General features: G+C 39.5%; 1 protein-coding gene across 3 annotated transcripts in view; it reads left to right on the top strand.

The window, feature by feature from the left end:
* Cbl (Cbl proto-oncogene) overlaps nucleotides 1-16,050 on the top strand; it is an 81,676-nt gene that overhangs the window by 21,574 nt on the left and 44,052 nt on the right. For 2 of the 3 annotated variants that reach the window (XM_048417210.3, XM_048417212.3), the window contains exon 2: nucleotides 2,400-2,647. In XM_048417210.3, the coding sequence (XP_048273167.3) occupies nucleotides 2,400-2,647 (248 nt within the window). The other variant, XM_048417213.3, reaches the window with a different exon arrangement.

The raw sequence follows: 16,050 nt of genomic DNA, 5'->3' as shown, positions 1-16,050 counted from the left end.
TATGGTTTGTGGTTTTCATGGTTCTGTTTAAGGAAAACCTTTCTTTATGAAGTCATGCTGCTAGCTCTCTAGACTTGCCTTCCACATTTAGGTCTGTAATCCACAGAGAATGTATGCATAGGCTCGGTGATGGTTTAGTTCTTATTTTTCTTTATCCCATTATGGATGCTTAGTTATTCTTTTTGTTTGTTTGTTTGTTTTTTGAGACAGGGCTTCTCTATAGCTTTGGAGCCTGTCCTGGAACTAGCTCTTGTAGACCAGACTGGCTGAACTCAGAGAGATCTGTCTGTCTCTGCCTCCTGAGTGCTGAGATTAAAGGCGTGCACCACTAGCACCCAGTTATTCCAACCTTTTTTTTTCTTTTTTTTTGAGAAATACCACTTCCTTGACACAAAGGTTAAAATCTGTGTTTGTGTGATCTGTGATCTGTTTCTGGACTTTTTGTCTAGTAGTGTCTTTTCCAGAAACAGAAATTATTGACGTAAATAGCACAAATTAGACAATAGGAATAAATACAAATTACTAGTTTTTGTAAGAAATAGATGATGAACCATTTAGAAATAAAGATTGTTATATTGGATTCTTGGTCAAGAGTTAAGAGTTGTGTGTGGTGGCACACTCAGATAATCAATCCTGGCACTTGAAGGGACAGCCCACGTGAAACCTCAAAACAGCGGAAACAGGCTGCAGAGATGGCTCAGCGATTAGGGGCAGTTGCTGCTCTGGAGGATCTGGTTCTAAGTCCTAGCACTGAATATGGGCTGTATTCAGTTCCAGTGGATTTGATACCTTCTTCTGACCTTTGTGAACATCAGACACACACAGTGTGCACAGATACACATGCAGGCAAAACACCCATACATATAAAATAAGGATAAAATGGAAAAAAAACCCAAAACAAAGAAATCTCACTTAAAATTTTGGTTATATTTTTTGAGACAGGGTTTCACTGGATAACAGACCTGGCTGTCCTGGAACTCACTCTGTAGACCAGGCTGGCCTCAAACTCAGAGATGCACCTGTCTCTGCTTCTGTAGTGCTGGGATTAAAGGTGTGCGCCACCACCACCTGGCTGAAATCTCATTTTAAAAAAGGCCTACTTTCAGGAACTCAGGAAATTTGAAAGTAAGAGATGGGGAAAGAACTACCAGCAAGTCCTGAGAATTCTAAATTTACTGATGAAAGGTGATAGGTGTATGTAAACCAGAGCATTTCCGTTTTCTTAGGAAGACATGGACATCTCAGTTCACTTTCAAGCATTGCTGGGCACAAGACCTTTATGCCCTTATTCTTTAGAGGCTGTTAAAGCTCAAACCTGTGGACCAAACTGACAGAGCTCTGCCTCCTCTGCTTCCCAAATCCAGGGATTAAAGGCGTGTGCCACCATGCCTGGCTCTTGCCTTTTTTTTTTTTTTTTGGTAAAAGACAGTCTTTTAGTCTGGACTTGAACTCACAGAAATCCATCTGTCTCTGCTTCTCAGTTGCTGGGATTAAAGGCATGTACAACCATGCTCAACTGGAATGTTTTTTGTTGATGGGTCAGCTGTCAGCTATATACATTTGTAAGTTGTTTTCCTTCCTTCCTTCCTTCCTTCCTTCCTTCCTTCCTTCCTTCCTTCCTTCCTCCCTCCCTCCCTCCCTCCCTCCCTCCCTCCTTCCCTCCTTTCTTCCTTTCTTTTAAAAAGGGTCTTACTGTGTAGACCAGGCTGGTGTTAAACGCACAAAGATTTACCTGCCCCTGCCTCCGTAGTGCTGGGATTAAAGTGTATGCCATCATTCCCTGCCTGTTATATTTTATTTCATCTGGAATATTTTCAGGCATTTGTGGGAGATTCCACCACAATCCCAGCTTGTGTTGTCTGTACTCTCAGTCTTTCAGGGAGTCTTCTATTGCTCCAGGCTCTGGGGTTGAGCCCACAGTATATGTGTATGGTAGGTAGGTGCTCTGCCACTGAGCTGTACCCCCCAAGTCTTCTCCCGGCATTTGAAGAGATGGTTTGGGGCTGGAGAGATGGCTTGAGGTGAAGAGCTCATACTGCTCTTGAAGAAGACCTAAGTTTGGTTCCAGCAAGATGACTCACAACTGCCTGTTACTCTAGTTCCAGGGGATCTGACTCTTGTGGATTCCGTGGGTGCCTGCACTCACACGCATATGCCCCAACACGTGCACACACAATACCTGTAACTTAAGTAATTCACAAAACTGCCCCTCTGTGTAGGAGGGCCACTAGTACAGGTATCCATAACCCCATGGCATTGGGTTATGGATAATTTCTTATTATCCTCAGGTATCTTTCATATTTATGCAAATAGCACATATTTCACAGCTCAAAACCTAACAAGGAAGGCTGTCCTTAAGGTCCTCTGAGTAATAGCCCTTTTTTTTCCCTTTGTTGCAGGTGGTGCGGTTGTGTCAAAACCCAAAGCTGGCGCTCAAGAACAGCCCACCATATATCTTAGACCTGCTACCTGACACCTACCAGCATCTCCGCACTGTCTTGTCAAGATACGAGGGGAAGATGGAGACACTTGGAGAAAATGAATATTTTAGGGTGTTTATGGAAAATTTGATGAAGAAAACTAAGCAGACTATAAGCCTCTTCAAGGAGGGAAAAGAAAGAATGTATGAGGAGAATTCTCAGCCTAGGTAATGAGGAAATACTACACAAATACTAATTCAGGTCTGTGACTGTCAGATGATAATGTTAGAAATAGTTGAGTTGCTTTGAATTTTATTTCAATGTGACTAGAAAGCTCACATTTGATAGACAGGGTCTTGGTAGGCATTTGACCATTGTTGGGTTAGATAGATTTGTCTATGAAAGAAAGAGTGATCTATACTCATGAAAAAGGTTGCAGGAAGTAGAGCCTTTGGATCTCAGACATTTGTGTGTAGATGAGAGTTGAAAGAAGGTTGAGGTTAAGCTGAGGTTAAGGAGAAAAGATGAGATTTTAGCAGAAGCTGCAACAGATTGATAAATCACAAGTCAGATAAGAGCAAAGAAGATAGTGCTTGAGATTGCCTTTTGTTTTTTATTTTAATTTTATTTATTTTAATTTTTTGAGATAGACTTTCTCTGTGTATCGCTGGCTGTCCTGGAACTCACTCTGTAGACCAAGCTGGCCTTAAAACTCGGAGATCTGCCTGCCTCTGCCTCCCTAGTGCTGAATTAAAAGTGTGTGCCTCCATGCCCAGCACTTTTTAATTTTTAAAAATATTTATTAGACAGACATGCGTGTGTGTATGTGTATAGTGTGTAGGTAATGGTTCTTTCTCTCCCTCCACCATGTGGGGTTTAGGTGTTGAACTCAGATCATTTGTTAGCAAGTGCCTTTACCTGCTGAACCATTCCTTCAACCTGTTTTTTTTTTTAATAAAGCAAATTGAACTGAAATTTTATGTGTAAGAATAATTTTTAACTAGGATAAATAGAAACAAGTGCACACTACCTGCCTTCCTCTGGTGGTGGAGATGGAACCCAGGCCTCATGCAGGCTAGGCAGGTCCCATAGCACCAAATGCAGTTTAGGCTATGTTACATGCTAGCTTGGTTGTTGAAAATACCTACTGGAAGAAACTAGATCCTGGAGCAGATAATATAAATTCCAGTCATTCTTTTCTGTCCTAAATGCTGAGGGTTGAACCCAGGCCTTGTGAGTACTAGGCAAGTACTGTTCAGCTGAGCTGTTTTCCAGCTGTCCACCAGGAGTTTGGTGGGGTTTTTTTCTTGTTGTTTGTTTGTTTGGTTTTTTTGTTGTTGTTGTTTTTTTTTTGATAGAAAGTGGTTTTCTCTTCTACTTGCTCTTGGTTATTTTGAGACAGGGTTTTACTGTTTCTGAGGCTAGCCTGAAACTCTCCCTTATAGCCTAGGCTGGCCTAGAACTCACTATGATCCTTTTGTCTCAGTCCCCTGAGTTACTAGAATTGCAGGTGTCTGCTACCATGATTTTGCTAGGGTAATTTTTTTCTATTTTGAATAGACTCGTATTGTAGCCCAGGCTGGCCTATATGTATTCTGAGCTGGTTTTGGAAATGTTTACTTTAAAATTCTACTGCTGTTCTCCTGGTTCAGTCTCAAGTTCTAGATATAGTCACTTCCTCTTGAGGAGTGTCTTGAATTAGAAATAGTAATTTTTCACTAGGTTATTGTGCATGATTCCCTTAGTAACCTGTGAATAGTGTCCTTGTAGTTTCCTATTCTTTTGGCTTTGTTGGTTTAGATTTTAGCAATTCCGTCTTAGTTAAAAGTTTTTGCTTTATCATTTTTGCCTTTACTGTAACAAATTTTTCAGATATAATAATAGTCTTTTGGTTTTGGAAAGGTTTCTAGTGACTGATTCAGTCTGTAGAAAGCTGCCTTACTTTTTGCTTACATACAGATTTGTTTTGTTCTACCAGTTGTTTATATTTTTATAGAATTGTTAAAATGAAATCTTAAGGGCCTGGGAGATTGCTTAGTGAGTAAAAGACTCACTGAAGGTGCTGGAAGGTGGTGGATGTAGAGGGAACCCAGGGTCTTACAGCCAGTCCAGTTTAAAGTTGGTGATCTCCAAGTTCAGTGACAGGCCCTGTTTATACACATGTACACGTGCACATTCATATATACACACACACACGCATACACACAGAAGTGAACAGGCCTGAGCACACATAGATATAATGTGCACATATACAAATGAGACTAACTGGTAGAGCACTCTCAGCATGCACAAGGCTTTTATGTTGTTTTTTGTTTGCTTTTCAAGCACTAGGGATTAAAGTATTGCAATGTGCTTTAAAAATCAACTTGTCATTGAGCAAAACTTGAAAATGTATTTGTCAGCTATTGTAAAATAGGTTCTGTCTAATTCTAGGAAATGAAAAAGGATAGTGAAATATGATGTAATGTGTCAAGGATTTAATAGAGATATGTACAGATTGCTATGAGGGTGCAGTTTTGCCTATTGGATGGCATCAGAGGTGACACAGGAAATGTTGATCCGAACTAGATTTTTAAGGATGAGTAGGAGAATAGTCTAGACCAGTGATTCTCAACCTGTGAGTTGCGACTACAGGTCAAATGACCCCTCACAGGGGCCACATATCAAATATCCTATATATCAGATATTTACTTTATATGCATAGCAGTAGCAAAATTGCAATTATGGAGTAGCAGTGAGATAGTTTTATGATTGGAGGTCACCACTGTATTAAAGGGTCGCAGCATTAGGAAGGTTAAGATCCACTGTTCTAGGTAGAGAAGTCAGCCTTTAATACAGGAGCAGGAACTACAGACTTACGTGTTTAAGGGATGTGGGAAGTCTGGTTTGGCTAGAATTACTAGAGTTAGATGAATGGAAGTCCAGATCGGAGTCAGATCGTAAGGATTGGCTTTGACTCTAGACTGTCTCTTATAGATAATCAGTTGTCTAGAATATTTTTTTCTTTCTCATTTAAAAAATATTTTATTTATTATGTTTGTAGTGTTCTGCCTGTATGTCTGCCAACAGGCAGGAAGAGGGCACCAGATCTCATTACGAATGGTTATGAGCCACCATATGGTTGCTGGGAATTGAACTCAGGACCCCTGGAAGAGTAGCCAGTGAGTGCTCTTAACTGCTGAGCCATCTCTCCAGCCCCCTAGAATAGTTTTTTTTTTTAAGAGCATTAAAGTTTTTCATATATATATGTGGGCGTTGGTGTTGCCTCTGAGGTGGGCTCTTGGTATATGGTTCAGGCTGCTCTAAATTCTGGGGCTCAAGTGGTTCTTCTGCTTCCCCTCCGCAAGAAACAGAAAATAAAAGCATGCCACGGTACCCACTTAAATTAAGTACATTTAGAAATTTTGAAAATTTATTTTCACATACAAGCACACATGGTGGAGACAGACAGTCAGTATGGGTATGTATGTGTGTAGATTGGAGAACATTTTGCTGGAGTTGACTATTTCCTTCCACCATATGGGTCCCAGGGATCGAACTCAGGTCATCAGGCAAGACAGCAAACCATGAAGTTCCCAGGCAAGCATCTTTTCCCACTGAGCTGTTTTAGTAGCCCTAAGAACATTTTTGTAGTTAAATGGAAACTGTATTTCTATCTTCTTAGAGCATTCTGAACAGTGTTTAATGTGCTTCTTTTAATGACTGAAGGTTTATCACTGAGAACCATTATAGTACCCTGGCTAAGTAGATAAACTCTGAAGCCAACTTGCAGGTTTTAATCTTTTCTTAGCCATTTTTTTTAAGCTGTGTGATTTCAGTCTTCTCATCCAGAAAATAATGTTTCATCCCGAGTAGTTGGAAGTTCTGTTTCTGTTTTACGTTTTGGAAAAGAGTCTTATATGTCCCAGGCAGGTCTTGAACTCACCACATGTTGGAGAATGGCCTCAATTCTCTGATGTAGGCAGAGTTTTCCTGTCTTGACAGCCTTTTCCCAAATAAGCACACTGAGGCTTATATTAATTATAGATGCTTGATCAATAGCTCAGACTTACTACTACTAACTAGCTTTTACAACTTAACCCATTTCTTTTAATCTTTGTGCTGCCCCGAGACTTGTGACTTTTACCTCTATTCCATTATGTGTGTCTGGGTTGTTCTGAGTCTGACTGGTGACTCCTCTGACTCCACCCTTCCTCATCCTATCATTCTCAGTTTGGCTTTCCCACCTAACTTTATCCTGTTCAACTATTGACCAGTCAGCTTGTTTATTAAACCTATCATAGCAACATATACTTACACAGTGTACAGAAGGATTATTCCACAACACTCTAATCCTGTCTCCATCTCCTGAGTTCTGGAATCATAGGCATGCACTACTATGCCAAGTTTATGTGGTGCTGGGCGAGCACTCTACCAAGGAGCTGCATCCTCAGCCCCAGCTTTTATTATCTTAATCAGGGTTTTTTTTTAATTATGTAGTAAACATAAATTATTATAGCGGGTTGTGTATCATTAATACACAGAACCACATAAAGCATGTAATTTGACCTGGCCAAATAAGGACTGTCATATGCATTTGCAATGACTAAATTACTGCCTTTTGTTGTTTGCTTGCTTGTTTTGAGACAGAGTCCCCTATGTAGATCAGGCTGACCTGAGTAATGTATTAAAGGTGTGAGCTACCACATGCCTGATTTTTCCCTTTTTGTTTTTACTTTTTGCAGTCCTAGAGACTTCATGGTTCTTATTCCTTTTGCTCATTTTAAAATTGTGTTCTTTTACTATTGAATTGTAAAAAGTTTTTGTGTAGAATCTGCCTACTACTAAACTAGTGTCATACCATATATGCTCGAAAAAAATGATTTGTAAAATCTTACTCCCATTCTCTGTTTTTTTCACTTTAATATCTTTTGAAACAAAATATTTAAGCTTTGATGAAGTCTAATAAATACTACTTCGTACTTTTAAGAAACCAATGTGTAAGGCAAACACATGTAGTAATGCATGCCAGTTATCCCCAGCATTCTAGAGCTGTAAATTCAAGGCCAAACTGGACTGCTGCTTGGTGAATTCTTGAACAGCCTGGGCTACAGATTGAGGCTCTGTTTCCAAACTCCCTTCCCTCCAGGTCACCTAATTCAAGGCCATAAAGATAATGGGGGGGGGAATAATGGCTGTGGGGGTTTTGTTTGTTTGTTTTTCTTTGTGTTTTAATTCTTGTGTTTAGTTATTTGTTTGATTATGAGTTCATTTATTTATTGTAGATTTTCCTATTTGAAGTAAAGGTCCAGATTCATTCCTTGGCATATACATATTCCCCTGTCAAAATACCATTTTTTTAAAAAAAAAAAACCTGTCCTGTATTTGTTCCTGTCAAAAGAAAATTAACCATAATGTAAGTATTTATGTCTAGACTTTGAATTCTGTTATTAACCCTCATTACCTGTCCTGATGCTGGTACCACAGTAGCTTATATTATTGTGCCTTTGTAGAAGTTTGAAATCCTCAAATGTGAGTTGTGGCTGGAAAGATTACTCAGCATCAGATCCACATTGCTGCCCATATTGCTCTTCCAGAGGACCAGAGTTAGGTTCCCAGCACCCATATTGGGTCATTCACAATTACCTCTAACTCCAGATTCAGGGTATCTGACACCCTTTCTGGACTCTGGACACTGGACTCACATGTGTAAACATATGCATATATACATAGTTAAAAATTTTTAAACCATTCATTTGAAATGTAAATACCCATTAATAGAATAGATAGGGAGAGAAAAGGAAGACTGTTCAATCAAGGAACATGGACTTCATGTATACTCTAGAGTGAGGCTCTCAGTTTCTTAATGAAAAGAATATGTAGACATCTGATAGGTGTTGTGTTTAATGTGTAGCTCAATTTGTGGGTACTGTACCTTTTTAAATTCTTGGAATTTGTCAGCATGAGCCTTCTTTTCTTTTGCTTACATTTCTTTCCTTTCTCCATTGATGTTTTGTAGTTTTCATAGTTCACATCATATATATATGGTTCAATTCATGGATGACTCCAGTTTTAGAGTGTTCATTGCTCATTTGTAGAAGTGAAATTGGTGTTTATACGTGTTTCTTGTGCTCTGTAACTTTGCAGAGCTAACAGTTGGTTCAGTGGGTTTTTTGGGTTTTCTTAGAAAAAGAGATCATGCCATATGCAAGCAAATAGTTTTACTTTTTTTCTTTCTGCTGACAGGCTTTTGCCACCTGGAGCCTGTGTTGAGTAGAAGAGGCAAGAGTAGACATCCTTGTTCCTGCTGTTCTGAGGCAACTTTGTAATGACACTGGATTCTCGGAGTTGCTTTTTTATTGGGTTGGGGAAGTTTTCCTCTGCCTCTGGTTTGTCGAGACTTTTGTTTGTTTGTTTTTGTGTTGTTTTAACCCTTAAGGGTTTTACAGATTTATATGCCATCCTTCCTTGATTTTCTTTTAGGGATAGGAGAATTCTAGTTAAGTGAAATGCTGTTAAAATTTTTTGATCAAAAACTAGTTTGAATAGCTTACACCAAGGTAGAATTTGTCTCATTGTAGAATCTTGAAACTGACTGCAGGATTGGATATTGCCAGGGTCGCATCTTTTAGCCATCAACTCTCCTTGTGTGACTTCCACTCCCTCAGCGTACATCAGATCCACATTGCAGAAAACCTGAGTTTTCAGCTGCTGCTAGAGCAAGAGGCCTGACTCTGAGTTGTGCCGTTTGCTTTGCTTCCTCAGGGTGCTGTGTCAGCAGCACCGCGTGATTTTGACTTTGGTGAACTATAGAATAATTGGTTATGCCTGAAAGAAAGTTGAAAGGGACTGGTTATAGAGTGTAATGGAATTTCTAAAACTAGCTCACATTCACTGTAGATTATGCTTTTAAATTATCTTACCTTTTTAGTTACACTTAAGTTATCCAGATTTTGCTTATCTTGTATAATTTGGAAGGATTTAGACCTAACTAAACACTCATCTGCTAAATACTCAGTAGTTTTGAGTGCTTTGTGGTAACACTGCTCCAGGAGCAAGATCGAGCAGGGGGCAATATAGACACCCTTCCCTCAAAAAGCTTGTTTATTGGGGTTGGAGAGATGGTTCAGTGGTGGAGAGCACTGCTTGCTCATCCAGAGGTCCTGAGTTCAATTCCCAGCAACCACATGGTGGCTCACAACTATCTGTAGTAAGATCTGGCACCCTCTCCTGACCTGCAGGCATTCATGCAGATAGAACATTGTATACATAATAAAAAGTCTTTTTTTTTAAAAAAAAAAAAAAGCTGTTTTTCTTACTCTCGCCCCTCGTTCTCTCCCTCCCTCCCTTTCTCTCCCCCCCCTCCCCGCCCCTCTCTCTCTTTCTCTCTCTCACAGGTTTCATTATGTAGACTGTAGCTGGCCTGGAACTCACAGAATTCTGCCTGTTTTCTCCTCCCAAGTGTTGGGGTTAAAGGAGTGTGCCACCCATACCTGGCTCAAAAGAATATTTCTTATTCCACTCTTGATGTTTTCCTCCAGGGGAACTGTGGTATTTCACAAACTGGACAGTGTTTGCACACCTATAGTCCTTTCCTAGCACCCTTCAGAATGCTAAATGCTGTTGATAGATAATGAACTACCGCTGTCTCTGTGTTTGAGTTTGACCTTGGAAACAATTTCTAGTTACTGGGGAATGTTTTTCTTGCATTTTGGAAAGGGGGTAGGAACTTGTGCCTGTATCTTTTCACCTTCAGAGAGAGCTGATGAAGCCCAGCTTTTAGTGGAAGAGAGTTCGATGCGAAGAAGTGGGTAAAGGCTGTGTTTTAAAGGTAGCCTACCAGGACTGGTGGATTGGATAGGGTTCTAAGTTAGACAAGTTGATAGCACTGTGGGAAGCCACTGAAAGGTTTTAGCCAGGAACAAGACACACGTGACCTGGTAGGTCATCATTTTACAATGATGGTATCAGTTGCTGTCTGTAAAAGAGATAAGGGTTTGTGGCAGTGGCAATAATGGAAGTAGATAAGGGAGGAGGAAGTTGAAAGAAAAATAGGTAAGAAGTGGATTAGAACTAGGATTAGTAAAGCTGTTGACAGATTAGACAAGTAGAGTGTAGAAAAAGATGACAGAATTGAAAATGGTTCTAGCTTCATTAACTCTGCTAATGCTATCACATTTATTATAGCAGAGAATTTAGGATATAACTATGGGAAGAAGAAAGAGTTTCATTTGGGATGTGTAGGTTTGAGGTTTGTTTGTTTTTGAGATAGGGTCTCACTGTGTAGCACTGGCTGGCCTGGAATTCTCAGAGATCCACTTACCTATGCCTCCCAAGAGCTGGGATTAAAGACATATGCTATCACACCTGACCAAACTTGAAGTTTTTTTGTTTTTGTTTTTGTTTTTTTGTTTTGAAAGTAATTTTATTAAATTATAAAAGATTCCATTTCCGCCCCTCCTCCCAACACCCTCCCATTCCCCCCACTCCCTCTCCTCCTCCCTCTCCATCCCTAAGAGCAGTCAGGGTTTCCTGCCCTGTGGGAAGTTCACCAAACTTGAAGTTTTATGAGCCATTAAAGAGAGGTTAAATAAGCAGCTGTCAGTCTGATTAGGATTTGGGATTAGGAGGGGGAGACTTAGAATAGAAGGGAAAAAAGGCTCAGAGGGTCTTTAAAGCCCTGGGAATCTGGGGCTGGAGAGGTCACTTGGTGGTTAAAAGCACCGCTTTGCTTTTCTCATCTTGAGATTGAACCCCAGTATCTGTCACTGGGTTTTTATTATGCATGCTACATTTGTGGCGTCCAACGTTTAGAGTATGAATTCATAAAAAAGCCATTTGCCTGAGCTTTTTAGGCACCAATGCAGGCCAGTGCTGCATGTGGGACTCCAGCCTCACCTAGCTAGGCTTTCTTCTCTCTCTCTCTCTCTCTCTCTCTCTCTCTCTCTCTCTCTCTCTCTCACACACACACACACACACACTATTAAAGTATTTATATGAACTTATTTTCAAAGATAATATACACTTGGCCAGTAAGCTTATGAAAAGACAGATGTTTGTTATAATTAACCATTTGGGAAATGTAAATCAAAACCACTGTGAAGTTCTATTTGACACCCATTGGATATGTATCATCAGAAAAGGAAAGTAATAAATATCGGTGAGGATGTAGAGAATGGAATCATGCTTTACTAATGGGTGTGAAAAACTGTGTAACCATATAGAAAAGTTTGGCATTTCTTGCACAAGTTGAGCCGTATACTTCTAAGAACTGAAAGCAGGAACTTGGTCAGGTATTTGCACATTTATGTTCATTGTAGCAGCCTTTATAACAAGCAAAGGTGAACACAGTCAACATTTATTAATAGATAATGAACAAATGAAATGCTGTTGTACATGTTACACTATTCCTTGGTGTTTGACCAAAGACTTGTGAGGTTTGTCATAGAGATTCTTGAGCGTAGTGTTCACTGCAGTATCGTCATAGCAGTGCAGTTATGGAATCAGCCTAGGTATCCAGCAACAGGAAGTACAGAAAATGTGCCATTTGCATGGTGAAACTTTTTCAGCTATAAAGAATTAAGTTATGTCATTTCCAGAAAAATGGATGCAACTAGAGACAATCTTAATAAGTGAGTTAAGCTAATTTTAGAAAGCCAGATATCATTGTTTTTTCTCATTTGTAGTTACTAAATTTTCTGTAGTACATAATGTACTACATTAAATGAAAGAAGTGAGACTATCTAGGGGGTGGAGACTAGGTAGTGGGAGGGCTGAAAAAAGGAGGGGAGTGAGAAATATTGTATAAAACTTAACATATTGTTTAAAACTAAGAAAATTTAAATTTGTTTTACTCTGTGTGTGCATACATACACACACAACTCAGAAGTTGGTTCTTTCCCATCACCTTGTGGGATCCAGAGATCTGAGATCAAACTCGGGTCTTCTGCACAGGCGCCTCTGTTCAAGCCATCTCACTGGCTCAGAAAGTTTAAATATTCACCCATAGAAAGGGGTGGAATTCATATACAAGCTACACACAGGTTAACCGTGAAGACATTTTGCTGACGGAAATAAGCCAGATGGAAAAGGATATTTTATGATTTTACTTAAGAGATATTTAGAATATGCAAATTTATAGAAACAGGTATAAGCAGTTAAGAGCTCTTCCTGCTCTTCCAAAAGTCCTGATTTCAATTCCCAGCAACCACATGGTGGATAATAACCACTTGTAATGAGATCTGCTGCCCTCTTGAGGAAGAGACCTGGTCAGTCGTCCTCATCAACTTAGACCATGAAACCACCATATACGAGCTGCCCATGCATACCTCATGGTATGCATTGTCAGGGCATAAATTTTATTTCAAATTTCATAATAGAGTTATTGGGAACTGAAAGGAGGGAAAGTAAGTAGTTACTGCTTATTGGTTAAAGAGCCAGGATAGATGAAAAGTTCAGGGATTGGGGGTTGGGCATGGAGGCACATTCCTGAAATTCTAGCACTTATACTTAATACTACTGAAGCAGGAGTATTATTGCAAGTTCAAAACCAGTGTGTAACGCGAGGCTAATTACAAACAAATTATTACCAGCATGATAGTACCCACCTGTAGTCTCAACACTCAGGAGGTAGAGGCAAGAGGACCAGAGAAATTGAAGGTCATTCTCTGCTAGATAACAAGTTTTAGGCCAACCTGGGATACATAATTACATAATGTTCTGTCTCTAAAAAATAAAAAAGATAAAGAGGTCAAATAATATATACATGTATAAAATTATCAAATAATAGGTACTATAAAAGAGGGAGGAAGGGAAAAATAAATCTGGAAATAGGTAGTGGTCATGGTTATATGAAATTATTGATGTACTGTGCTTCTGTATTGTATACTAGAAGTGGCTTAAAGGTTTTAAGGAAATAGTGGCTTTTGAAAAAATCTTGCATTAATGTTTCCATTGCATAAGTTCTTTTCCTAATGTCAACCATGTTGCAACAAAAGTACTTTCTGTTCTTATTTTGTTACATAGATTTCTTTTTAAAGTTCTTCATTGTAGATTAATAATAGTAATTATTAAGGACTTCTATTTCACTAAGGAAATTTTAAGAAATTATGTGTGTATATGTATCTGTGTGTTGTATGTTTTTAATGTGTACATTTGGGTACATACGCTGTGGCTCATGTACCTTTATGTGATCTCTAGGGTTTGAACGCAGGTTGTTAAAGTTTGAGACAAGTGCTTTTAACCACTGAGCCATCTTGCTCTTAAGGGAATTCTTACTGCAAGCAAGCAATATTTGGTTTAATTGTAAGTCATGGTAAAGAACACAGCTGCTGACTACATGTATAGTTTGGTGCTTTTTGTCTTGATTCAGCCTCTAGAACTAGCAGTCTTAGTCACTGTTTTCTGGGTGCCATGAATGCAGATATCACTCCAATAGAAAAGGTGAGTCATGTGATGTGTAACATTATTATGGAGATAATTTTAATATTTCAGATGGTCTGAAAGGTTCTTGAATTATTATATTCATATACTTCTAAAAATTAAATTCATTTATTGTATTATGAACATGCATGTCATGGCACACATATAGGTGAGAGGGGCAGCTTGAAGGAGTCAGTTTTGTCCTTCCAGCATGGGTGTTGGAGGGATCAAACTCAGTTGGGTAGGCTTGGTGGCAAGTACTATTGCCCACTGATCTATCTCCTTAGCCCATGAGCATAGATTTTTAATAGTATTGATATTCTGTGGTAGTTGTGTAAAGTGCTGTTGCGATTTCAGATCTTGCTACATTTGGGAAAGCTGTTATCTCTATTTTCTCCAAGTTTTTCTGCCTCTCATTTCTCATTCAGGAAACTGCTTGCATGAATATTTGCCTGTTCTATGTTCCAGTGCCACTGATACTATGTTTATCCTCTCCCCAGTATTTTATTTTGGATAAATTCTGTTTCTCTCTTCATGTTATTGTTGCTTTTCTTTTAAAGAGGCAGTTCTCAGCTTGTGGGTTTCGACCCTTTCACCAGGGTCGCATTTCAGATATTTACATTGATTCATGACAGCAAAATTACTGTTATGATATAGCAACAGAATAATTTTATGTTTGGGGGTCATCACAACATGAGAAACTGTATTAAAAGGTCTCAGTATTAGGAAGGTTGAGAACCCCTGCTATAAAGCCTCAACTGTTAATCCTGCCCTTTGAAATTTTAATTTCTGGGCTGGAGAGAAGGCTTAGTGATTTAAGAGCACTGGCTGCTCTTAGAGAGGATCTGGATTTGGTTCCCACATATGGTGGCTCACAACTCTCTGCTAACTCTAATTCCGGGGAACCTAATGTATTCTTCTGGCCTCTGAGGGCACGAGGTGTGCATTTGGTGCACAGACATACATGCAGTCAAGACATCCATACACATAAAACAATAAATGAATAAAAAACCTGGATCTTCTGGAAGAGCAAACAGTGAGTGCCTTTAACGACTGAACCATCTCTTCAGCCCCGTTTTTGTTGTTTTTTGTCTTTGATTTTTGTTTTTTGAGACAGGGCTTTTCTGAGTAGCCCTGGTTGTCCTGAAACTCACTCTCTAGACCAGGCCAGCCAACTTAGAGATCTGCCTCCCTAAGTGCTGGGACTAAAGGTGTACACCACAATCCGGCTTTTTTATTTGACTTTTGAAACAGGGTCTTTCTACATAGCCTTGACTGTCCTAGAACTTGCTATGTATACCAGGCTGTCCTGGAACTCACAAGAATCCACTTGCCTCTGCCTCATGAGTGTCAGGATTAAAGACCTGCTCACTACACTGGGTCTTGCCCTGTCTATAAAAGGAATATAGTTAGAGTGACTATTTTAATATCTTCATCTGTTAATTCTGTCTTCTGTGTCACATGTGGCATTAAATCTATCCATTTTTTTTTTATCCTGAATAAGAGTTACATTTTCCTGCTTCATTGTATGCTTGGTAACTTTTTTTTTGGCGGGGAATAGGGTGACTTTCAAGGCACGGTTTCTCTGTGTAACAGCTCTAGCTGCCCTGGAACTCCCTGTGTAGACCAGACTGGCCTCAAACTCATGGAAATCAACCTGCCTCTGCCTTCCAAGTGCTGGACTTAAAGGTGTGTGCCTGATAACTTTTGATTGGATGCCAGGTTATTAATTTTGCCTTGTGGGAGAATAGGTACTTGTATATTCTTACATTCTTCATAGTACTGTTACTTGAGTACTTCGATTCATATAACCTTTTTTAGGCAGGACCAAAACAGCCCTTTAATTTAGCCTCTGTCCCCTGAGTGCTGAGATGAAAGGCACCTGCCACCTTCAACAAGGCCACATCTTTGAAGCAGTTGATTAAATACTAAACTAGCCAAACTGAGAGAAGTTAAAACATGGTTTAATAGACTGTTTTTAGGCATGTCTGTTGAGCATAGGCATATTCAGTAGTGTGAGTTATCATAGGAATGTGCAGTCACACAATAGTTCAGTTAATTAGAATATAGGCTTGATAATGCAGGTAGAAAGACAGACTGTGAAGACATGATGTTCTGCTCCCCCAAGCACCAGTGATACTTTGTAAAACTAGAGTGTTGTAGAGAAGCAAGCGGTGAATGTCAGGCCAAATGTGCAAAGACTTCTCTATCACTCTGCTCTAATAACGCC

The sequence above is a fragment of the Myodes glareolus genome, chromosome 4 (genome assembly GCF_982192425.1).
Source record: "Myodes glareolus chromosome 4, mMyoGla1.1, whole genome shotgun sequence".
NCBI classification, from domain to species: domain Eukaryota; kingdom Metazoa; phylum Chordata; class Mammalia; order Rodentia; family Cricetidae; genus Myodes; species Myodes glareolus.
This window is presented reverse-complemented; position numbering and strand designations above follow the sequence as displayed.